Source organism: Prenolepis imparis, unplaced genomic scaffold (genome assembly GCF_030444845.1).
Source record: "Prenolepis imparis isolate NDT839.2.m4 unplaced genomic scaffold, iyPreImpa1.0 SCAF_85, whole genome shotgun sequence".
Classification (NCBI taxonomy): domain Eukaryota; kingdom Metazoa; phylum Arthropoda; class Insecta; order Hymenoptera; family Formicidae; genus Prenolepis; species Prenolepis imparis.
The window spans coordinates 6444-34204 of record NW_028141243.1 but is presented as its reverse complement, the minus strand read 5'-3'; the positions used below and the strand labels follow the sequence as shown (position 1 = coordinate 34204).

At 26.7% G+C, this 27761-nt stretch overlaps 2 protein-coding genes and 1 pseudogene across 6 annotated transcripts; all 3 read right to left on the bottom strand.

Moving 5' to 3' along the window:
- Positions 1–4135: 4135 nt before the first annotated feature.
- Positions 4136–10515, bottom strand: LOC145947462 (UDP-glycosyltransferase UGT5-like). 3 transcript variants are annotated; one of them, XM_083057235.1, is made up of 6 exons: positions 10186–10515; positions 8204–8440; positions 6923–7336; positions 5942–6161; positions 4970–5192; positions 4136–4630 (listed from the first exon to the last, which is right to left on the bottom strand). In XM_083057235.1, the coding sequence occupies exons 1-6, from the start codon at positions 10402–10404 to the stop codon at positions 4336–4338; spliced, it is 1608 nt and encodes a 535-aa protein (XP_082913361.1). In that variant the 5' UTR covers positions 10405–10515; the 3' UTR covers positions 4136–4335. The 3 variants fall into 3 exon arrangements, with proteins under 3 accessions (XP_082913361.1, XP_082913362.1, XP_082913363.1); XM_083057236.1 differs by lacking the exon at positions 10186–10515 and adding an exon at positions 8878–9011; XM_083057237.1 differs by lacking the exon at positions 10186–10515 and adding an exon at positions 8854–8978.
- A 2010-nt stretch (positions 10516–12525) lies between these two features.
- Positions 12526–18180, bottom strand: LOC145947460 (UDP-glycosyltransferase UGT5-like). 3 transcript variants are annotated; one of them, XM_083057232.1, is made up of 6 exons: positions 17906–18180; positions 16065–16301; positions 15146–15559; positions 14162–14381; positions 13257–13402; positions 12526–12706 (listed from the first exon to the last, which is right to left on the bottom strand). In XM_083057232.1, the coding sequence occupies exons 1-6, from the start codon at positions 18122–18124 to the stop codon at positions 12674–12676; spliced, it is 1269 nt and encodes a 422-aa protein (XP_082913358.1). In that variant the 5' UTR covers positions 18125–18180; the 3' UTR covers positions 12526–12673. The 3 variants fall into 3 exon arrangements, with proteins under 3 accessions (XP_082913358.1, XP_082913360.1, XP_082913359.1); XM_083057234.1 differs by having other exon boundaries at positions 12564–12706; positions 13334–13402; XM_083057233.1 differs by having other exon boundaries at positions 12578–12706; positions 13265–13402.
- Positions 18181–19986: 1806 nt separating this feature from the next.
- Positions 19987–27000, bottom strand: LOC145947459 (UDP-glycosyltransferase UGT5-like; annotated as a pseudogene).
- Positions 27001–27761: the final 761 nt, after the last annotated feature.

The window sequence follows — 27761 nt, the reverse complement described above, 5'->3', positions numbered from 1 at the left end:
TTTATATTTTACTGTATAATTTTCTTACATATTTTTAAATTTCGTTAAAATACTTATATATTAATATATAAATATACAATCTGTATATACGTTTATATACACGCACACACGTACAGTACCGGATCCTGACCTCGATAATGGGGGGGGGAGGGGTTTGCAAAATTATTTTATTTAATATTTTTAGTTTTATGATTAGCTTTTATTCCAGGATCAACGACATCGATAGCTCTTTAATGTTTGTTTTTCTTTATTTATATTTTTTAAACAAATTCAGCAAAACTGTTTCTTTTAATTTGCAAGGGGGAGGGTTTAACCCCCCCCCCTCCCCCCAGGATCCGCCAGTGTATATATATATATATATATATATTATATAGATATAAAGAATTTCTCGCCTAATTATTTTTATGCAACGAAATTATCTCATCATTTCGTCCTATGTCTGACTTAATCTATACTTAATTCCTTGAATGCGTAATGAGTATAATTTACAGTGTATCTTCTACATACATATTGTATATATTATATAGATATAAAGAATTTCGCCTAATTATTTTCGTGCAACGAAATTATCTCATCATTTCGTCCTATGTCTGACTTAATCTACACTTAACTCCTTGAATGCGTAATGGGTATAATTTACAGTGTATCTTATACTTATATATATACACTAGCGGATCCTGACGTAGATAGCTCTTTAATGTTTGTTTTTCTTTATTTATATTTTTTAAACAAATTCAGCAAAACTGTTTCTTTTAATTTGCAGAGGGGGGGGTTAACTCCAAACCCCCCCCCCCCAGGATCTGCCAGTGCACACGTATATACATGTATATTTATATATGTGTTTGTATATGTGTGTGTTTATTTATGTATACATTTACATTTATTTATTTGATTTATTTATGTATATTTTTTACTATCTGTTACTTAATATTAAGAAACCTATATATATTAAGAATAATAGAAAAAAATTAATATTTTATTGAAAAACCTTTAATTACTTATTTGTTGCAAATAAGCAATTAATGTACTCCTATAAATAAAAAGTAAAAGACAAAGTTCAAGCTCTTTAAAAAATTTGAGAGACTCTACTTATTTTATTAAAGATTAATTTACGTTAATTTAATATGATTTCCTTGAAATTGTAAAATTGTAAATAATTTTCTCGCAGTCGAGAAGGAAAAGAGGAAATAGAAGAGGAAAGAATAATTATGTTTATATTTTTTACCTCTGGTTTTTGCTTCCATTTACGCTTTTAGTTCCCTTTATTTTTGTTATCTATTTTTGTTTTAGCTATCACCTCTTTTATTTCCAAAAAATTATGTTATTCTCTTTAGTACTTTTGCTTTTTTTGATTCCTCAAAATATCTGTATGCTTACTTATTTGAAATATCCAATATCATTTTATTACATTCGTCTTAATCTTATATCCTCAGAAAATCGTCTTCTTGCTTCTTGATTCTCACACTTTATTGCGAGAAAAATCGCCACTTAGACCTTTTTCTAAGATATCGTGACCATTGGATACAGGGAATGACATCATCTAACCGTGATCGTTTTAGCAGGATTGTTCGATCGGCTCGTAAATAGACAGAAAGGGTAAATAATACGAGTGTAATAGTCCTGACGAATAAGTCAGTGCACATGGAAAAAAATAATAAAATCGAAGCAATCTCTGGGGCGTATGTATCTTCGGATCAATATGCCGAAAAATCATTTTTGCGTGTTTTCGAAAAAGGAGAAGAGCCAGAAACAAAATGAAAAAATAAACTAACGCATAATCGAACTTTATTTTAAGGAATGGAATCTCTCGATCTCCATTAACGCGGAATCATTTTCGAAGCGACATCACTGTTCCTTTAGAAAGAATTGTTTTTGTTTCATCTCATACCGATAAATACGATCTAAACCAGGGATAGAATAAAGATGTCTTATTAGCGAAAAGTTCAATAGGAAAAAACGTCCAATAATAGTGTCCAATAATATCATATATATAAACATTTATATATTTTAAGTCTCTAATAAACTCTAGTAATATGTTATTTAAGTATCGTATATAACACAGTATAAAACACTTAAACAAATTAAAAATTTTAATGGTTTTCTGAAAAAATATGTTTTGATAAAAATCTAAAAATTTATGAATATAAAGAAATATACGCTATGAATGTATAAAGAGAATACAGAAATATTCTATATAAACTCTATGTATAGAATTTTGTATTCAGTGTATAGGATACTGCTATAAAATAAAACAGTATTTACATTTTTAATTAATTTACATATTATAATTGTTAAAATGTACTATAAAATTTTAACATTTAACAAATAACTAAAATACTATATTAATGTGTGTGTGTGTGTGTGTATATATATATATACATATATATATATATACATAGCTATATTATCTACATTTATACACTGACTCTATTTTCTTAAATTAACAACAAATAGGTACAATATTTAATATTTACAATTATTAATATTTGAATGGATTACATTTGTTTGCTTCTTTGCAATTTAGATATAATATTACATATACACGATTATAACCAAACTTAAATAACATTTTTAATAAAAGAATACACATACATGACCGACAATATATACCTATATTTACGTATATTTTTTGTTGTTTTTTAATTAAGATAATTATGTTATCTAATTTAACTTACAATAGTGAGATTAATCTTTCATTGCACGTATATATTGATACATTATTATGCAATAAATGGCAGTATCCACACATTCTTCTGTTGTTCGTATACAGATGGTGTAAAAACTATAAGCTACTTATAAATTATAAATTATGTGAAATATGTAAATTATATAAGCTACTTATTTATTTTGTGCGCTGAAAATATTACCTAGAATATGTTTAAATCTCGTAACACATACTTAGGGCGTATGTCAAATTTGTTTACCTTTGATATTAGTTTCGTGAATATTTTATTGCTTGAACATAACGGCCTTTGCGGAGCAATCTTTTCATCAGATTTGTCATTCAAAGGTGATGACTGGACGATGGAACAGTTTGTAATAGTAAAATCAACAGCAAATTCGATACTGTTGCGAATTAAAACACAATAAACAAATAAGAGTTTTAACATGATTAAAACAAAGTAATATGAATGTCTGCTTGTTTTTACAATCAAAGTTCACGCCCAAATGCTTCTACTAATTCTACTGATTATATCACTTTAGCTGAAACGGACCTAAGTGGGGAGGGATCAAGGTTAATGTTTATTATAAGTATATAATTATAAGTTATAGAGTCTATTATGGAGTCTATATTACAAAGAATAAATTAAATACTACAAAAATACAAGTACTTCATAAATAACTATGATAAAATCAATACGAATATTTCGGCACGTGAGTGCCGAAATATTCGTATTGATTTTATCATAGTTATTTATGACATTTATTAATATCTTTCTTAGCCATTGTTATTGATATTAATCTGCTCTAATTTCCTCTTTCTATAATAAGTATGCCATATCTAAATAATACATAAATACATATAGGTATATTTTGTTTTTATAAGTATATATATGTATAATTCGTATTTATTCGTCTTGTTTAATGTAATCGATGAAGTTGTGTAAAGATATCTGCATAATATCAAACACTACTTATAGGCAAATTAATAATTACACACAGAGAGAATTTTCTCTTAGAATTTACCCTGAAAATTATGGTAATCGTGGGACAATATGGTATGGAAAGAATTTTATGAGAATTTCTCTGATTAATATTTATTACATAAAAATAATAATCTCTATTACAATAAAATATAAAATATGTTTGATTAATTTTACTATGCAGTTTAGTAAAATTAATCAAACATGTTTTATATTTTATTGTAATAGATATTATTTTTATTGTGATAAATATTAATCAAAAAAATTCTCATAAAATTCTTTCCATACCATATTGTCCCACGATTACTATGGTTTTCAAGGTAAAGTCTAAAAAGAAAATACCCTTAATGTAGAATTATTATTGTAGACGCATATTGTGTGTGATACACAGAAAATATAATGTAACAGATATATTAAAAAATATGCATATATTTTATTTAAAAAGATACACCTATATGTATAGAAACAAGCAAATTATAAACTACAAAAAATGTGTGTATAAGCAGTTTTAATTATTACAGGCACAACCACAACCTTTGAACAATTAAACATACAACTATTATTTAAATTCTTACATAACACTGTATTATTAATCATAATATTGTATTATCTATATTTACAAACACATTCTTAATTCTTTTAAATTAACAATTATATGTGACAATTATTATTATTAATATTTGAATGGCTATTACATTTGTTTACTTTTCTGCAATTTAGATTTGGTATATACATGATTACAACAGAAATTAAATAATTTTTTCAATAAGAAAAATATAACCAACAATATTATGATAATATTAAGTAACAAGAATGCATAGATATCGATCAGATTCTGTTCTGCCCAGCTCTGGGATCTAAGCGGAGATTCTAAACTTCCATTTGGATGCCGGACAGCATATTCGATCCACCAAATCGCCAAATCTAACGGCGGCACTGGTCGATCCCGATATTCAGTGGATAATTGTTTCATATTTTTTGTGTAACTGCACAAAGAATTTTATCGTAATGATATTGACGTTAATAACATTATAAAAATGTATGGTGCATCTTAACTAAATGCAGAACAAAACACAATAAAATACACTTGAATAAAAAAATTATATTCTAAAAAAATATTTTAAGAAGTTATTATTGTAGGAGTATTCTCTAATATTTTTTTTAGATAAACTACATTACTTTAAAAAATTTTTCTTATATTTATTATTCGAATGATAATTAAAATTATAATAGCAAAGATATTAACAAAATTTATTTACAAAATATAAGTATATAATATTATCATAGAATAAAACTATCAAAACAGGAATATTCAAATATTATACCTTTCATTGTAAAGTATTTTGTCAAACGCATCTAATACGGACTCCGTAGATAAATTATTATTAATGTTCAATCGTACAGCAACACCTTTATGTTCTAATAATGCCACATTGAATTTCTGATCCGCGAAAAATGGCATTCCGATTATTGGTATACCTTTCCAAATAGCTTCTTGTGTACTGAGAAGACCACCATGCGTCCAGATTGCTTTTACATTCTTGTGAGCTGAATATAAATATATATTATAATAAATTTTAACTCACATTGAAGCTTTGGTAAAAAAAACCACAATCTAACATCAATGTGCAAAGAGTTGGTTTACTGTAAAATACTCTTTATTAAATTAATTTTGCAATGAGCATTCTGTTATTTGTAAATTATTTTTTTATAAAAGTACATATTTATTATTATAATAAAAATTGATTTTATCATCGAGATATCAGAAAAAACGCGATAATTAGATGAACTGATATCTATACTGATACTGACTGATATCTGCTGATATAGTATTTATGTCGAAAATCAGATTGTTTGTTAATTAATTATAGGAAGAATTATATAGAAAATCAAAGAGAGATCGTTTAATTTATAAAATAATTAAGTGCACGATATATTTGCGTCAGTCTATCACATTATTTTACTAGAAAAATACAATAATCATTTAAATAATAATTTCAGTGCGTGATATTAAAAACAAGTAACTTCTATAATTATAAAACATATTTTACATGCTTCGTTAGAAAAATGCTATTAGTATCATCTAAAAACTTTATTCGGATATTAATGCATGAATCACTAAGAAAAACAAATTAAAATTTAAATATAAAGACATTTAAGAAAAAATATATAAAATAATTGAAAAATAATTATAAAAATAGCTAATTGTTATTAATTATTATTAGCTAATTATTACAAATAAAAATATTGAATCGCGTATTTTTCATATATTTTTTAGTATAAATTGTAAAACATACCTAAAATTTCATTTTGGGGCATCCACTTCACAACCATTATATTTTGTACTTGAAATGGCAATTCAACGTCTAGCTTCCAAAGTACTCGTTGTTTGAGTTTCGATAGAGCTAGTGTAATGATTTTAAGTTTATCTAGTCCGATAGCTTTCCACTTTACATTTGTTCCCAACGATATTACAACAGCTCCATTCTTTGCACCATCGAGAAATTCACGTATGCTCTGCAATATTACGTAAAAAATAAAAACATTTTGATAATATGCTATAATATGTATGTCACATTATGTCAATCAGTCATAAATATCCGATCCATTCTTGCAAAACAAATTATATTATAATTAAGCAAAAAGGCCAAGAGCTTTTATTATTTATCAAACTTATTTAATCAAAATATGACCTTCTGTTTTAATGACATGACTATGTTAAAATGAATAACTATTAATAAACATAATTGACATTTATGAAACTTAGCGACGTAATAGCTGTTTTATCTCTATTTTAACTTATATTAATTTATGATTTGAATTGCAAATTGGAATAGTATTGGAATAGATTCGAGTCATATGAAATATCATATGAGATATCGCTTGTTTATTTGAATGATTAAAATTTTTCTAATAATATAATATATAATTTGTTTGAAATTGACAGTTATTATTGCCCAGTTATAGCCCAATTATAAATAATTAGACATTTAAAAAATCTGATTAATTTCGCGGGGGGGGGGGGAGCAACAATAAATGATTATTTACTATTTATTAAAAAATCTCGCTTAATAAGAACATTTTTTCAGAATGTTCTGTATACATACATCAAAAATATAAATCAAAATTATGTACAAAGATCAATAATAAGTTTTAAATCAAGATAAAATTTCGATTCAAGCATTTTAATGAAGTGCTATTTTTTTATGTTCAAATTTGGTAGTATTTTTTCCTATTATTTTTACTCATTCTTAAATAATGAAAATATTAATTCTTACATCGGGATATGTTACGGCTTCCTCGCCAACAATTCGTTGCACAGCTTGAGCATGCAATCCTCCAATCTCTATGACGTTTGGAGGCAATGGAATTCCAGCCTCAAACGCAGAATGAGTATTGATTAATATGATGGGAATATCTTTTTCTATTTCACTTAACGGCCTAATCTTGTGACCTATGTATTGCTCAGCAATTCGTTGAGAGTTCGGCATGTAATAAAAATGTCGAACTAGATCGTCCACGATGTAATAAAGGGCATTCAATGTTTTTTGCCATAGATTTATGGGTTTTGCAAGATCTTTATATGGATAAGATCGAACAGTTGGGTAATTGGATCCCCCAATGTAATATTTGAACCAAGGTGCAGGACCGAACGGGCAATAGCCCACTATAGGTGGCTTGCCTTTAGCAATCTGAAAACAACTGTCTATATAGAATGTTATAAATATATTTTTTGTATTTATTAAAGAGATTTATTTTAATTATAGAAATGTTTTACTTTAAAATATGATTTACTTTAATCAGTTTACTTTAGTCAGTTTATTTTTAAATTGTGAATTGTTTATATATATATATATATATATATATATATATATATGAACAATTATATAATAAATATTTTTATATGTAAATTAAGTTTGGAAGAAAATGTGACTTTCTGAAACAAAAATCTCATTTCTCGTTTAATTCGATTTTAATATGAATTTATTTTGAAATCAAAATGGCTAAGATAAAAAAAAATATAATAAAAATTATATGTATAGAAAACTACGAGAAGAGGAGTTATTAAATTTGACTTGAAAAGTATATTACAAGTATATTTTGTTTTACTCTGACTTATTGCACCAGTGTGCACAATTCAGCCAGTAGAGACATGGAAAATAAGTTTAATAAGTACAGATTGTGAAAAAAATACATCTAAAGATCCTTTTTTTTTCAGAAATGGGGAAATTAAAGTCTTTTTATGAATCATATACAATTTGTATTATTTCAGATACTGTTTAACTGCGTTTTAAGATCTATCTTTTATGCATTTTTTTCTGCTTAATCCATCTCTTTTTGTCTTGTTTGCTCGTGTCACATACAAAATATACATATACTATATAAATATATATTTATATACATATATGTATTATGTATATATGAATATATGTACATATGAATGTATCCTATATATGTATATATGTATATTCTTTGTATAATTAATTATACATTTATTATTCAAATAATAGTGCGCATATAGGAAATGTTGTTAATATTAATAAATTCTTTATACTTACGTCCCACAATCCGTATAAAAATTCAGGCAACGCAATATCTTGCACTATAACATCAAATTCAATCTTTTTGATCATTTCCAAAAGATCCTTAGCTCCTTTAGTTTCCATCAATTTTTCGGATGAGATTATTCCCCACTCATATATAAAGTATGTCATGTAAAATACAGTATACTTTTCCCATTCAGCTGGATCATATTCCTCCTCTTCCTGCATTGCCTCTACTATATTTTCGAAAACCTTAAAATAAGAAATATTTTATATTATACAGAAATAAGAAAAGCACATGATTTTTAAGCTGGGTACTTGACTAGACTAGACTTGAACACAAATGCGAATGAGGCAGACCGAGGCTGCACTGAATGCCTCAAACTGCAAAATAAAGACTGCACGAAAACGCATGAGGCAAGTCGAGGCAACTGTTCGATGTTGCTCCAGTCGTTTGGAGTAAACAGAACAAAAATAGCAGACAACAATGTTGCAGTGGCTTGTCCGAGTTATTATTTTATATAATTTATTGAAGAAAAAGAAAGAAAAAGAGGCGTTGGCCAATACAGTTATATTTGAAGAGAAGGCGATCAAGCAATGTTATATAACAACATCTTTTTATTAAATGATTTGTTGGCTGACATTTATATAACTATTTTCTGTACTTATATTATGGATAGTTTATTCACTTCCGTTCTGTCGTGCGAGGATGACTTTCGAATACGTGCTTGGACACGTCCAAATTAAACGCGAATTTTCTTTAACTGACCAACAGCATTAGCATTCGGCCTGGACCGAGGCTGTGCGACGAACGATCCGAGACAATTTGCCGCGCCTCGGACCAACGTATACATTTGCATGCTCATGCAGCCTTGGCCTGTCTCACTCGCATTCATGCTCAAGTCAATATAGGAAACAACATTTTACATAAGATCGGCCAATTTAAATAACAAGATAGATGGTTGCTACGCGCATTTGATGTGTGCTTAGATAATATGCAGATAATTTTTTTTTCTTTTTCTTAATAGATTTTTATCTATTATAAAACACTATATTATGTTTTATTTATCAACATACTGTAGGAATTTATTTAATTCAGTAATTTTAATTTTGATATATAATATAATTACTTTATTATAGATGTTTAAATAGTTGATACAAAAAAGGTCTCGGATCTGGATAAAAGATCGCGTCTTTCTCGAAATTCTCGCGCGACCGTCTCGCTTCGCTTTCTTTTCGGTTTGATGACTTTCAACGACTGACTTATTATTACCGTGTCGAAATCTATCTCGTCAGACAAAAGACAAATAATACGAATACACAGACGATAAACATTACCGGCTCGACAGTTAAAATATACATATATAAAACAGCGCGTTCGACCGACCTTGTTTTCGAGTCAAAATAGGAATAATATCGGCGGAACATAATAAATTATAAAATATAAATATAATAACGATAAAAATATCCTACAATACACGTATATATATATATATTTAATCTTATTTTAATTATTTTTTAATTATTTTTTTTTGTTTTTTAATCAAGAATATTATGTTACCTAATTTATAACTTATAATAATAAAATTAATCTTTTTATAAAATAAATAATCTCATTAAATTCTTTTAGTCAGAGATCTGTGAAATATCTGATTTTGATGATTGAAATGCTGTTTATTATGTAACAGCTTTAATATGTAATTTATTCCTCTGTTTAAATGATACTGAAATAATATTTAATTATATAGTACTGAAATGAAATTTAATAATAGTGTAGTGTATGTGATTTGACATAACATCATTATATACACTATACTGATATATTATTATAGAGTAAATGACAGCATTCATTCTTCTGTTGTTTATGTGTATGTGGTGTAAAAACTATAAGCTACTTATAAATTATAAGTTATATAAATTATATAAACTACTTATTTTATGCACTATTATTTAGAACATTATCTAGAATATTTTCAAATCTCATAACATATACTTACAGTGTATGTCAAATTCTGCCCGAATTTACCTTTGATCTTAGGTTCTTGAATGCTCACTGCATGTACATGATGACCTTTGCGGAGTAACCCCTTCAATAAATTCATTGTCCAAACATGATGGCTGGGTGATGGAACAGCTTCTATTAGTAAAATCGACAGCGAATTCGATATTGTTGCGAAACCCATTAAAATACAATAAACAAATAAAAGTTTCAACATGATTAAAACAAAGTAAGTAACGCTATCTTTCTTGTTTGTTCTTGCAATCGTTCTTGCAAAAGTTTACGACTAAATGGTGCTACTGTCTACAAGCTGATTATATCACTGTCTACAAGCTGATTATATCACTGTCTACAAGCTGATTATATCACTATCTTTAACTGAAAAGGAGTGGGGAGGAAATATTAATGTTGTGGGTTAGTCTATTACGGAGAGTAAATCAAATACGGAGAGAAATAAAATAAATACTTTATGATACGTACAAGAGTGCCGAAATGCTTGTACTGGACTTAATTATAGTTACTTGACGTTTATTAATATTTGTCTTACAAGGGAGAGAGAGAAAGAGAAAATCAGTTTTTACATTTCAAAACGAATATCATCGAAATGAAAAAAAAAAGATTTAAAAATTGTTTAAACAAAAGTTTTATGGTTTTAAATGTACTTTACAATGATGTATTTGGAATTTTAAAAAATGGTAAAATTTTTTTAAATACTTCTACCATTTGTTATTTTTAATATTTTGAAAAAATGTTCATATTGAAAGCTTATGTTGCGCCAAATTTATACAATAAAATTTATCAAGAAAAAACCAAAAACATTTACTTTTGGTAAAAAAAAAAATAGCAAAAAATTCTTATATGAATTTTCCAATCACAATTTGTTACAACATAATTTACATATCGTATAAATATGTAACAACCGGATTTGCTATGAATATTATGCATCATATTCTGTATCGTTATCGTGTATTGAGATAATTAACTTAAAAAAAAAAAAAAAAAAAAGAAGTCATGAAATAGCGAACAAATAAAATTAGAGTAGGTAGCGTGCGTCTTTATATTATTTTTCAAGAATTAGTTTCCACAACTTTGTCATACATAGTTGAATTTGGCGCAACATAAGCTTTATTATTATGAAATTTTTTTCAAAATATTTAAAAAAAATGAGTGGTAGAGGAATTTTGAAATATTTTTATAAAATCCAAATAGCCATTATAAATTACATTTGAAATTACAAAACTTTTGTTCAAACAATTTTTTCATATTCATTTTTATTTCGATGATATTCGCTTCGGAATGTAAAAACCGATTTTCTTTAAGGAGTTGTTTCATCCCTAAAACCGTTTTTAGCACCAACAAAAAATTATTTCGTTATAAGAACTTATCGTATAAATATGCAAAGTTTCAGATTTAAAAAATTTTTAAATTTGCATATGCCATATCAAAATATACAGTACCGGCCAAAATTATATCACCTTTTGATTTTTTCAGCATAACTTGTTTAGTGCACGGATCTCTATCAAATCATAACATGTTTTGAAGGTTGGTATAACATTGAATTATAATTCAATATATGTTATACCGTCCTTCAAAATATGTTATGATTCGTGTAGAGATCCGTGCACTTTAAAACAAGTTATGCTGAAAAAATCAAAAGGTGATATAATTTTGGCCGGTACTGTATATAATACATAAAAATACATATATTTATTTATATTTGTTTGTCTTATTTGATATTGCAATCTATGAAGTTGTATAAAGACATTTGGATATGTAACGAGTACTATTATAGGCAATTTAATTATCACAGAATTATTATTATTATTATTATTATTATTATTATTATTATTATTATTATTATTACTATTATTATTATTATAGGCATTGTGAGTGAGCCACAGAAAATATTACGTAACAGACTATTAAAAATATACATATATACATTTTATATATAAAATTTATATGTATGTACATGCATATATGTATATACAAAGAAAAACAAATTATAGGCTATAATAAACGTGTCTGCAAATAGTTTCAATTATTTATTGCCATGCACAATTTTTTAACAATTAAACATTACTTATTATTATTAAATATATTATATTTAATTATATTTAATTATAATTACTAATTTATTATTTCACAATACTACATTTACAGTAATACATAAATTTATTTTCTTAAATTGTCCAACACTTATTATTAACAATATTAGATTGGATTACATTTGCTTACTCTTTTGAGATTTAGATTTGATACATACACGATTACAACAGAAATTAAATAATTTTTTCAGTAAAAATAATATAACCGACAATATTATGATAATATTAAGTAACAAGAAAGCGTAGATATCGATCAGATTCTGTTCCACCCAGCTCTGGGATTTAAGTGGAAATTCTAAATTTCCATTTGGATGACGGACGGCATATTCGATCCACCAAATCGCCAAATCTAACGGCGGCACTGGCCGATCTCGGAATTTACTGGATAATTGTTTCATATTTTTTGTATAACTGCACAAAGAATTTTATTATAATGTTATTGACGTTAATAACATTAAAAATGTATGATGCATCTTATATAACTAAATGCAGAACAAAATATAATAAAATATTTTAAGCAATTATTATTGTAGGAGTATTGTAATATTTTTTTTTTAGATAAACTATATACAATTTTTTTTATATTTATTATTTGGATAATTAAAATTATAATAGCAAAGATATTAACAAAATTTATTTACAAAATATAAGTATATGTTATCATAAAATAAAACTATCAAAACAGGAATATTCAAATATTATACTATTTGAATATTCCTGTTTTGATAGTTTTATTTTATGATAACATATACTTATATTTTGTAAATAAATTTTGTTAATATCTTTGCTATTATAATTTTAATTATCCAAATAATAAATATAAAAAAAATTGTATATAGTTTATCTAAAAAAAAAATATTACAATACTCCTACAATAATAATTGCTTTCATTGTAAAATATTTTGTCAAACGCATCTAATACGGACTCCGTAGATAAATTATTATTAATGTTCAATCGTACAGCAACACCTTTATGTTCTAATAATGCCACATTGAATTTCTGATCCGCGAAAAATAGCATTCCGATTATTGGTATACCTTTCCAAATAGCTTCTTTTGTACTGAGAAGACCACCATGCGTCCAGATTGCTTTTACATTCTTGTGAGCTGAATATAAATATATATTATAATAAATTTTAACTCACATTGAAGCTTTGGTAAAAAAAGCCACAATCTAACATCAATGTGCAAAGAGTTGGTTAGTGTAAAATACTCTTTATTAAATTAATTTTGCAATGAGCATTCTGTTATTTGTAAATTATTTTTTTATAAAAGCACATATTTATTATTATAATAAAAATTGATTTTATCATCGAGATATCAGAAAAACGCGATAATTAGATGAACTGATATCTATACTGATATTGACTGATATCTGCTGATATAGTATTTGTGTCGAAAATCAGATTGTTTGTTAATTAATTATAGGAATTATATAGAATTATATAGAAAATCAAAGAGAGATCAATCGTTTAATTTATAAAATAATTAAGTGCACGATATATTTGTGTCAGTCTATCACATTATTTTACTAGAAAAATACAATAATCATTTAAATAATAATTTCAGTGCGTGATATTAAAAACAAGTAATTTCTATAATTATAAAACATATTTTACATGCTTCGTTTAGAAAAATGCTATTAGTATCATCTAAAAACTTTATTCGGATATTAATGCTTGAATCACTAAGAAAAACAAATTAAAATTTAAATATAAAGACATTTAAGAAAAAATATATAAAATAATTGTAAAATAATTATAAAAATAGCTAAATGCTATTAATTATTATTAGCTAATTATTACAAATAAGAATATTGAATCATGTATTTTTCGTATATCTTTTAATATAAATTGTAAAACATACCTAAAATTTCATTTTGAGGCATCCACTTCACAACCATTATATTTTGTACTTGAAATGGCAATTCAACGTCAAGCTTCCAAAGTACTCGTTGTTTGAGTTTCGATAGAGCTAGTGTAATGATTTTAAGTTTATCTAGTCCGATAGCTTTCCACTTTACATTTGTTCCCAACGATATTACAACAGCTCCATTCTTTGCACTATCGAGAAATTCACGTATGCTCTGCAATATTACGTAAAAAATAAAAACATTTCAATAATATGCTATGATACGTATGTCTCATTATGTCAGTCATAAATACCCGATCCCTACTCTTGCAAAACAAATTATATTATAATTAAGCAAGAAGGCCAAGACCTTTTATTATTTATCAAACTTGTTTAATCAAAATATGACCTTTTGTTTTAATGACATGACTATGTTAAAATGAATAACTATTAATAAACATAATTGACATTTATGAAACTTAGCGACGTAATAGCTGTTTTATCTCTATTTTAACTTATATTAATTTATGATTTGAATTGCAAATTGGAATAGTATAGATTCGAGTCATATGAAATATCATATGAGATATCGCTTGTTTATTTGAATGATTAAAATTTTTCTAATAATATAATATATAATTTGTTTGAAATTGACAGTTATTATTGCCCAGTTATAGCCCAATTATAAATAATTAGACATTTAAAAAATCTGATTAATTTCGTGGGGGCGGTGGGGGGGGTGGGGGGGCAACAATAAATGACTATTTACTATTTGTTAAAAAATCTCGCTTAATAAGAACATTTTTTCAGAATGTTCTGTATACATACATCAAAAATATAAATCAAAATTATGTACAAAGATCAATAATAAGTTTTAAATCAGGATAAAATTTCGATTCAAGCATTTTAATGAAGTGCTATTTTTTTATGTTCAAATTTGGTAGTATTTTTTCCTATTATTTTTACTCATTCTTAAATAGTGAAAATATTCATTCTTACATCGGGATATGTTACGGCTTCTTCGCCAACAATTTGTTGCACAGCTTGAGCATGCAATCCTCCAATTTCTATGACGTTTGGAGGCAACGGAATTCCAGACTCAAACGCAGAATGAGTATTGATTAATATGATGGGAATATCTTTTTCTATTTCACTTAACGGCCTAATCTTGTGACCTATGTATTGCTCAGCAATTCGTTGAGAGTTCGGCATGTAATAAAAATGTCGAACTAGATCGTCCACGATGTAATAAAGGGCATTCAATGTTTTTTGCCATAGATTTATGGGTTTTGCAAGATCTTTATATGGATAAGATCGAACAGTTGGGTAATTGGATCCCCCAATGTAATATTTGAACCAAGGTGCAGGACCGAACGGGCAATAGCCCACTATAGGTGGCTTGCCTTTAGCAATCTGAAAACAACTGTCTATATAGAATGTTATAAATACATTTTTTGTATTTATTAGAGAGATTTATTTTAATTATAGAAATGTTTTACTTTAAAATATGGTTTACTTTAATGTCAGTTTATTTTTAAATTGTGAAATGTATATACAGTAAACTATTAAAAAATAGAAATAGAAAACAAAGATTTTTTTTTTAAATGTGGAAATTAAAGTATTCTATGAATTATATAATTTGTTATATTTGGGGTACTGTTTAACTGCGATTTAAGATTTATCTTTTATGCATGTTTTCTGCTTAATCAATCTCTTTTTGTCTTGTTTATTCGTGTCACATACAAAATATACATATACTATATAAATATACTTTTATATACATGTATGTATATATGAATATATGAATGTATCCGATATATGTATATATGTATATTTTTTTTATAATTAATTATACATTTATTATTCAAATAATGGTGTGCATATATATTGTTTATATTAATAGATTTTTTATACTTACGTCCCACAATCCGTATAAAAATTCAGACAATGTTATATCTTGCACTATGTCATCAAATTCAATTTTCTTGATTATTTCCAAAAAATCTTTAGCTCCTTTAGTTTCTACCAATTTTTCAGATGAGAGTATCCCCCACACATATAACGAATATGTCATATAAAATACAGTATATTTTTCCCATTCAGCTGGATCATATTCTTTCTCTTTCTGTATTGCCTTTACTATATCTTCGAAAATCTGAAAATAATAAATATTTTATATTATACAGAAATAAGAAAAGCACGTAATTTTAGGAAACATTATTTTAGATAAGACCGGCCGGTTTAAAAAGATAGATGGTTGCTCCGAACATTTTATTTGTGTTTAAATAATATGCAGATATTTTTTTTCTTTTTTTAAATAGATTTTTGTCTATTATAGAACACTATACGTATTACATTTTATTGTATATATTATACAAAATATTTTTTATTATTTATTATGTTATCTAATTTATAATTTACAATAATAAAATTAATTTTTTTATAAAAATAAATAATTTCATTAGAATCTTTAAGTCAGAGATCTGTAAAATATCTGATTGGGGGATTGAAATGCTGCTTATTATATAACAGCTCTAATATGTAATTTATTCCTCTGTTTAAATGATACTAAAATAATATTTAATTATATAGTACTGAAATAAAATTTAATAATTATGTAGTGTGTGTGGTCTGACATAACATCATTGTATGTACTATACTGATACATTATTATAAAGTAAATAACAGCATCCATTCTTCTGTTGTTCGTGTGTAGGGGAAAGTATGCTAAATTATATCCCCCCTAAGGTAAATATTAAAATTGCAATAAAACTATAAAAGAAATGACAAAATTTGTTTATACATTTGAAACTATAGTTCTTTGACAATGATATACGCTAAAAATCAACACAAATTTATCATTGTTTTATATTGTAAACTAAAAATTTAAAAAAAGTGGTATTCGGTACGATTTACAATAACTGTTTGCTAAATTGTACCCATGAGTTTTTAAATCGTACCTCTAACAATAAAATTATAAAAATTGTTACAAAAGTAAAGTTTTATTTTCTACAAAAGTTCTCAATCTGTAACAAAACATATCTATAAGAAGATCATCGTTATAATCATAAATTCAAAAATTTAACAAAAATACTTTTTGTATCATACAAAAATATAAATAAGTGTTATCTCAATATAATTATAAAATTTGATAATATTTTCTTCAGTTGTCTATCTAAATATAAAGAAAAAATAACTATACTTGAGCAAAAAAATTAATTTATTAATCGTTCCCGCATGATATAGGAAAAAGTTAGTGATACGATTTACCGAACTTCCATTGCTTTGTCTGTGAATAAAATATGTAAGAAATATAATCTTAAAACATTTTGCCGATTTTTCAACGCTTCTATATACAGGATTAAATCAGATGAAAAAATACTTTAATAATAAGTTTAATTGCTTATGTATCTCTAAATGTGATAGCTTAGGCACGGAGGTCCGAATGTTATATGAAAATCATACAAAATAAATTTATTAATGTCACAAATTAACGGATCGCTTGAGAAAGAAAACAAACATTACGCCATTCGAGTGAGAATAGCTGTGATACAACAGCGTTAACACCGTAAAATATTTTAACTTTGTTTAAAAAATACAGTAAAGATACGATTTAACGAACGGTACGATTTAGCATGCTTTCCCCTATGTGGTATAAAAATTATAAGCTACTTATAAATTATATAAACTACTTATTTTGTGCGCTATTATTTAGAATATTATCTAGAATATTTTCAAATCTCAATAACATATACTTACGGTGTATGTCAAATTCTGCTCGAGTTTACCGTTGATCTTAGGTTCTTGAATGCTCACTACGTGTATATGATGGCCTTTGCGGAGTAATCCTTTCAATAAATTCATTGTCCAAACATGATGTCTGGGTGATGGAATAGCTTGTATTAGTAAAATCGACAGCGAATTCGATACTGTTGCAAAACCTATTAAAATACAATAAACAAATAAAAGTTTCAACATGATTAAAACAAAGTAACGCTATCTTTCTTGCTTGTTCTTGCAATCGAAGTTTACGACCGAATGTTTCCACTAACTATCTACAAGCTGGTTATATCACTATCTATAACTAAAAAGACACCCGAGTGGAGAGGAAAGGTTAATGTTGTGGGTTAGTCTATTACGGAAAGTAAATCAAATACAAGTACGGAGAGAAATAAAATAAGTACTTTATGACACGTACAAGAGTGCCGGAATGCTTGTATTGACTTAATCGCATAGTTACTTGACGTTTATTAATATTTTTCTTACAAGGGAGAAAATCGGTTTTTACATTTCAAAACGAATATCATCGAAATGAAAAGAAAGATGAAAAATTGTTTAAACAAAAGTTTTATAGTTTCAAATGTACTTTACAATAGCGTATTTGGAATTTTTAAAAATAGTACAATTTTTCAAAATACTTCTATTGTACCATTTATTATTAGTTTTAATATTTTGGATAAATGTTTATATTATATTAAAGCTTATGTTGCGCTAAATTCATCCATAATATACAACACAATTTATCAATAAAAAACAAAAAACATTTATTTTCGGTAAAAAATTGCAAAAAATTCTTATATGCATTTTCCTATCTTTGTTACAACATAATTTACATATTGTAAATATATAACAACCGCGTTTGCTATGAATATTCTGCATCATTATCAATAATTAACTTATTAAAAAAAAAAAAAAAAAAAAAAAGAGATAAGTTGTCATGAAACAGCGACCAAATAAAATTAGTATATGTAGTGTGTGTCTTTATATTATTTCTCAAAAATTAGTTTCCACAACATAACTTTGTCATTCATGGTTGAATTTGGCGCAACATAAGCTTTATTATAATATGAAAATTTTTTCAAAATATTAAAAATAATAATGAGTGGTGGGGAATTCTGAAAAATTTTACCATTTTTGTAAAATCCAAATAGCCATTGTAAAGTACATTTGAAACCACAAAACTTTTGTTTAAACAATTTTTTCACATCTATTTTCATCTCGATGATATTTGCTTTGGAATGTAAAAACCGATTTTCTTTAAGGGATTGTTTTACCCCTAAAACCGTTTTTAGCACCAACAAAAAATTGTTTCGTTATTAAGACCTATTCTATAATTATACAAAATTTCAGATTTTTTGAATTTTTGCGTTGCCGAATGTCTCTTGTTAGTCATTTTTATTATTCTGCTCTAGTCGTTATTTCTTTCTGTTTTAATCATTTCAAACTAATTATGATAATAAAAATAACGATACCGTACGGATATGCTATCTATAATTTTAGTTGTCATTGTTTTGAAAATCGAATTATGGCATTTAATTGTCCAAAAGAAAAATTGTTAACATCTGATAAATATAATGCGATAGATTGAGAATTAGTTATTAAATTAATTATACCTAAATAATACGTATGCCATATCAAAATAATACATAAAAATACATATATTTATTTATATTTATATGTCTTATTTGATATTGCAGTCGATGAAGTTGTATAAAGACATTTGGATATGTAACGAATACTATTATAGGCAATTTAATAATCACAGAAATATTATTATTATTATTCTTATTGTTATTATAGGAATTGTGTGTGAGTCACAGAAAATATCACGCAACAGATCATTAAAAATATATATATATTTTATATATAAAATTTATATGTACGTACATATGTGCATAACAAATTATAGGCTATAATAAATGTGTCTGCAAACAGTTTCAATTATTTATCGTCATGCACCATTTTTGAACAAATAAACATTACTTAAATTATTATTGTACAATACTACATTATCTATATTTACAGTAATACACTAATTTTATTTTCTTAAATTGTTCGACACTTATTATTAATAATATTTGAATAGATTACATTTGTTTATTCTTTTTAGATTTAGATTTGGTATATACACGATTACAATAAAAATTAAATATTTTTTTAAATATAAAGAGTATAACTGATAATATTATGATAAGATTAAGAACCAAAAATGCATAAACATCGATTAAATTCCGTTCTATCAAACTCTGCGATCTAAGCGGAGATTCTAAACTTCCATGCGGATGGCGGGCAGCGTATTCTATCCACCAAATCGCCAAATCTAACGACGGCACTGGCCAATCTCGGAATTCACTGGATAATCGTTTCATATTTTTTGTATAACTACACGAAAAACATTTCATTAGTAACATTATATTTTATGGCGCATATTAATTAAATGCCGAACAGAATGGTAAAATATATTTAATAAAATATATTAAATTAAAAAAAAAAAAAACTTGTGAAAAATAATACATACACATAACACTTGCATAAATATATAACAAATAAAATTATCAACATCAGAAATGTTAAAACACCATACCTTTCATTGTAAAGTACTTTTTCAATCGCGTCTAATATTGATTCTGTGGACAAAGTTTTAAAGTCTAAACGAACACCAGCCCCTTTTTGTACTAATATTTCCACATTGGGTTTTTGATCCATAAAAAATGGCATTCCAATTATTGGCACACCTTTCCAGATGGCTTCTTGTGTGCTCAGAAGACCACCATGCGTTCAAATTGCTTTTACATTCTTGTGAGCTGAATAAAAATGTATATTATAAAAAATTTTAATTTTTTCTATCATGAGATAGAAATCCAAAATTTGATATTGGTACAATCATTTTGCTAATTATAAATTTTTTTATTAAGATAGTATAATTATATAATGAACAAGAGAGAGCGTTCTGACGCTTACAAATTATTTTCAAATAAAAAAAACTTATTTAACATTATAATACAAATTGATTTTATCGTGGAAATTTTAAAAAGAGTAATAATTCGACGAATTCGTTTAATGTACAAAGAATCGTATTAGGTTAATTTCAAAAATCAGATTTTTTACTAAGCAATTATAGAAAGAACATTTAAGTAATAATTTGAATGAATGGTACATTGAAAGCAAGTGAGATTTTTGCAATTATAAATACATTGTACATTGCTCTTTGAAAAACAATAACATCTAAAAACATTTAAAAACACTAATTGAATTTTATAAATTAATATCATTAATCAAAAACAAATTCAAAATTTACAAATATAGATATTTAGACAAATATATATATATCATATATATATATATATAAAATAATGACTAATTACAAATTATCGTTACAAACATAAATGTCGAATCACATATTTTTCGTATATTTTAGTAAATTGTGAAACATACTCAAAATTTCATCTTGCGGCATCCATTTTACAATCATTATATTATTCGGCACTTGAAATGGCAGTTCAACATCTAGCTTCCAAAGTGCTCGTTGCTTAAGTTTTGACAAAGCTTGTGTAACAGCCTTAAGTTTATCTAGTCCGACAGATTTCCAGTTCACATTTGTGCCTAACGATATTACAATAGCTCCATCCTCTGCTCCATCAAGAAATTTACGTATACTCTGCAATATATATAATAAAAAAAATGAAAACATTACGATTTTTATATCAGAATATGCATTTACTAATGTAAATTTATTTATGTCAATTATAATATTTATAATCAATCAATCATAAATACATAAATACAACCGATACACATTATCTTTGTTAAAACAAGTTGTATATGGCTTTGTTATTAACTTTGTAAAATGATTGTTAAAATAAATAACTGTGAGAATAATAATAAATATATTAATATTTACGAATTTAGGAAGGTAATAGTTTTACTTTAACTTATATTAATTCATAATTACTAATTACAAATTGCAAATCGAATAGTATTATATGACATATCAAACCCATGAGAGATTGCTTATTGTGAAAATAATAATAAATATATTAGCATTTACAAATTTAAAGACGTAATAAGTTCTACTTTAATTTATAATTACAAATTGCAAATTGAAATAGTATTAAATGAAATATCACATATAGTCCAGTCGGCAAGTACGTTCAATTATGGAATAATTAGGACAAAGCTGGAATAAATTTTAATCACTTTGTTTGGGTGTCAGAAATGACATACTGAGTTTTCGACCTCCCCCGGGGTGAGCTTCAGCCGCCATCTTGGAAGAAAGGGGTGAAAAATCGGTTTTTCGCGAATATCTCAGTTTCTATTAGATTTAGGTTAAAAATAGTTCCATATAATATTGTAGGAAATTAAATTCTCTACAAAAAAGGTTATATAGGTTTTTTTTCTACGACAAATATTTCTGACGCTAGAGCCGGGAGAAATCAGGGCTTTTTGCAAGAAACGGTTTTAGCGACTTTATTTCGCCGTATAATACTTTTCAGAGGCTGTAGTGTACTTTTGAACCCGTTTCCACACCACCTTGCGGTAGAGATATTGGCGCGTTTTTTTTAATGTGGTATCCCCTGTAGGCCTAATCCACTTGCCTCCTCTCAATTTATTCAAATCTTATTCTTTTTGAAGTGGAAGGTTGACATATGTCACCTTCCACATCATCTTCTTTTGCCTCAACATTATCTTCCTCCGCTTCCTCTGTTTCTTCCTTGTCGTTTGAATCAATCTCGCTGTCAGGATCGGTCAATGTCTCCTCAAAATGAGTGTATAATCAGAATGCTCCGTTTAATGTTAATAGACTTTTAATAGACTTTCAATTTGACACTAAAATTTGACTATAGACTTTAATTTAGTAGACTTTTAATTTGACTTTGTAAGTAAAAAATTAAAAATTGTCTTATATATTTTCATGTAAATGTAAAGATTCCTATAATAATTATATAACTGTTGTATTTGTATCCAAAATGCTGGATAAATAATAACGTATCCTGTGATTAAATAATATGTATATTAATAACGATACAAGAACTGTATATAAAGTATATAAATATTAAGAGAAGATATCTGTGATCATTGATGATATGTGTAGTATCAATACGATCAATATATATTGATATATATAGTATCAAGATATTTGTATTTCAGAAACAAAAAATAGTACATATTTCAGTCTGCCTTATCGTTGATTTCTACAGTTCCAATTTGATCATTTTCGATCGTAGTAGTGCAATTTCCACAAAATAATGTTAACACTTTCCAGTCATCAAACGAATAAATAAGAGAAGAACGATTATGAATAAACGTCATTCGTAATCACGTGTTGTGTACACGAATTTATAAATAATGTATATAGATTAATGACACGGAAGAGAGAGAACTAAAGATAGAGAAGAGATAGAGAAATAGAGAGATGTATGTCGCGATTTTTCCAACTTGTAAATATATCATGAATATATGTATAATCGCTCAGAATTCGCGCTTTCGAGACAAACAATAAACGTAAAAAAAAAGAACAATTATATTAATATGACAGCTCGCAATTTAGAACTAAACTAGACATCGAACATAATAGAAATTGCGTGCTTAATCCAGTTTGACGTCATGGATCGTATATTGCTTTAAATTAAGATAGCAAATACGGAGTTTCTCTCAAGTATCATATATACATATACATAACACATCGTTGAGAGATAAATGAATAGGGTCGCGAGTTCGATGTTTTAAGTGGAAATAATAAAAAGAAAACAGCACAGTTTCATTTTCAGGTTTTTCTTCGGTACATTCCCGGTCGAAAGTTTGAGACACGCTACAGATTTTACATTTATTAGAATTCACGGTTTAGTATTTACCATAATTTTTGCAACATAATCACGTAATATACAATATTCCATTGTAAACTGTGAAATAATCGTCGTAACTATACTTTTAAATTTATTTAAAATCTAGAATGCTCCTAGTTTTTAACAGAGTGTATTTATGGCACTGTCGAATAGAAAATATAAAGCCCCGGGTGTGTAAATCGATGACGGTTCACTAGCACAGTAACAAGATCCCTGAGAAGTGAAATACAGCGAAATAAAACAGCTAAAAACCGTTTGTTGCAAAAAGTACCCGATTTCTCCTGGCTCTAGCGTCAAAACTATTTATCGTAGGAAAAAAATCTATATAACCTTTTTTGTAGAGAATTTAATTTCCTACAATATTGTATAGAACTATTTTTAACCTAAGTGTCTAATAGAAACTGAGATATTCGCAAAAAACCGATTTTTCACCCCTTTCTTCCAAGATGGCGGTTGAAGTTCACCCCGGGGGAGGTCGAAAACTCAGTATGTCATATCTGACACCCAAACAAAGCGATTAAAATTTATTCCAGCTTTGTCCTAATTATTCCATAATTGGGCCATTTTAAACGACGTGCCGACTGGACTAATACACACACATGAGAGATTGCTTATTTACTTCAAAATAAAATTTTAAATTTTAACATTTTTTAAATGATATATTTGAAATAGAGGTTATTTATTATTACTTAATTCGACTAAAAATGATAAGACATTACAAAAATTTGATTAATTTTGTTGGCAGTAATTAATGACTATTTACTATTTATAAAAAAAGTCTCCTTTAATTTAATTTAACTTAATTATTAAACAAATCTCTTTTTATATAATATTCTGTATATACAATACAAAAATATAAATCAAAATTATATATATATGCACAAATCAATGATAAGTTTTAATTCAAGATAAATTTTCGATCACTTCTATTTTTTTAGATGTCCAATTTTGATAGTATTTTGCTATTATTTTTACTAATTGTTAAATAATAAAAATATTTACTCTTACATCGGGATATGTGACTGCTTCCTCGTCAGCAGTTCGTTGTACGACTTGAGCTTGCAATCCTCCAATTTCTATAGCGTTTGGCGGTAGCGGAATTCCAGGCTCAAACGCAGAATGAGTATTGATTAATACAATAGTTATATTTTTTTCTAACTCATGTAACGGCCTGATTTTGTGACCTGTGTATTGCAGCAGTTTGTTGAGAGCCCGGCATGTAATAATAATGTCGAATGAGATCATCCGCGATGTAATAAAGAGTATTACACGTTTTCTGTTACAGACCTTCGGGTTTCGCAATAGGTGAATGCGTATAAGGTCGGATAGTCGGATAATAAGGACCACCGATGAAATCTTTAATATAAGATGCAGAACCGAACGGAATGAAGCCTACTACAGGCGGTTTGCCTTTAGCAATCTGAAAACTATCTATGTAGAGTGACTTTTTCGTGTGTGTGAATCATATAAAAAAACTTAACTCTCTCTAAAAAATATAATATTTATTTATATCAATCTCTAATTGTAATTCTATTCTCAAATTGTAAGCGATTAGGTAACTGATGATACAGGTTTTTTCTCAAATTATGTTTCGGAAAAGTACTCTAGCAAATTTCTAGATAAGAAATCTTATTCTTTGTAGTTAAATTTTAACACAAATTTATTTTAAAAAGGTTGCCAAAAAATAAATGTTATAAATATTAAAAAATAAAGGAAAAAGATGATAAAATTCTTGTTAAGGAAATTTTAATTACAGATTTTCCTGAAAAATTACATTATAAACTCAAATAGCCACAGTAATTATTATGATATCGTTTTGACGTCAAAATTACGTAATTTAACGTCAAAATACATCATTTTTACGTCAATATGATATACTCGAATAATAATTACTGTGGTTATCTGGGAAGATTATCTGAATTGGATATTGTTTAATTAAGTTTTTAAGAGCTTTTGATAGCGTTTCTCTTTTTCTTTCTTAAATGTCTTTTTTTTTCTTTTGTACATCGCTTTTTGCACATGTGACGTCACAAATTAGATAATTCTACATATTTTCAAAGTAGCATTATATATATATGTATATACATAAAGTTATAATTTAATCTGTAATTAATGCTACTAGTAAGTAGTGCACTAACATCTACATATCTATTATTATTATTACTATAATTAATTGATTACATTTAATTATTTAATTATCTAATTTAAATCATTTATATATACACATACACAGATTTTAATAGATTGTTTATTCTTACCTCCCACAATGCATATAAGCATTGATATAATGTAATGTCTTGTACTATGACATCAAATTCAACAGTTTTAATCATTTCCAAAAGTTCCTTTGCTTCTTTAGTTTCTATCGTTTTTTCACATAACGTTATTCCTATATCATATAAAAAGTATGTCGTATAAATTGTACTAAACTTTTCCCATTCAGTTGGATTATAATCATCGGAATTGTGCAATTCTTTCATTATATCACCGAAAACCTGAAAAAAATTATAAGTATTTTTTTTATGCAGGATAAAAATGACACGTACGATTTTAGGAAACAATATTTATGTAAAGCTGGCTGTACACGAATGCCGAAATGTCGCACGGTTGCTGCATTATTTGACGTACATTTAAGGAGTATCTAAATGATAATGCAGCAATATATAAAAATACGTAGTGACATAGCATTTTATTACAAGTAGTGTTATTTACTGTTTTATTATTATTCTTATTAATAATTTTATTATTATCAGATACTATTTAAATGTATAGTAAAGATGCAGCATTTATGCGTTTCTTTCATTACTTGTATGCAACTGACCTAACAATTATAAGCCATCAATTTATATTGTGCGTTAAAATAATAATTTTATCTAGAATATCATCTAGAATATATTTAAATTTATAATATAAGTTATCTCTTATAACATAAATGTACTTACTGCGTATGTCATATTCTGCGCGAGTTTGCCCTTGATTTTGGGTTCATGAATGTCCACTATATGTACGTGATGACCTTTGCGAAGTAATCCTTTCAATAGACTCATTGTCCAAATATGATGACTGGTTGATGCCGCGGGCTGTACCAGTAAAATCGACAAGGAACTTGACACTGTCGCGAGTCCCATTAAAGTAAAATAAAAAAACAAAGATTTTAACATAGTTAACAAAGTATGATGCGGATGCCACTTGCTTCACGTGCTTGTTCTCGCAGTCGAGTTTCAAGCTCGAATGTGCTATATACAATATCTCTCTCTTCTTCTCCCTCACTCGCTCACTTTAGAAATTATTTGGATTGAAAGAGAAGGTCACACGAATTGTTCACATCATACAGCCAATAGAATACACAGGAGGTTTCTAAACTCAGTGTCAAAACTGATACAGCAGCTTTTTGAAAAATGTCATTTACGAAACTTCAAACATTTTTCAAAAAGTTTGAAATAATTTATTAATTTGTGTTAAAAAGTATGTGTCGAAGTCAACAGAGGAATTTTTGAACACTTTTTGTAAAGATTTAAATAAAATAAAGGACATTAAATAACATATTTATTTCAATTTATATTGTCTTACGAAAGCAATTTTAATATTCTATAACTTCGAAATCATTCGGATTCAGACATATGTTTATTAATATTTTCGACTTGTTTTCATATAAAAAAAGCTGCTGTATCAGTTTTGACACTGACAATGAGTTCAGGGGGTCGATCATGTAACTTTTCTTTAGAGTGAAAACGTGAAAAGTGAAAAATTTTGCTTTGTTCCGCCAATCACGCATTGGTTTCCATAGTGAAATTGTTCACTTTTCACGTTTTCGCTCTAAAGAAAAGTTACATGATCGACCCCCAGAGACACATCCTGTATAATATATATATATATATATATTATATACATATACAAATAATTATAAAAGTAATTTATTGTCAATTTCAATATAAATTAGATATTTATATAAAAATATTGTCTATATTTTAATCACACACATGTATTTTTAA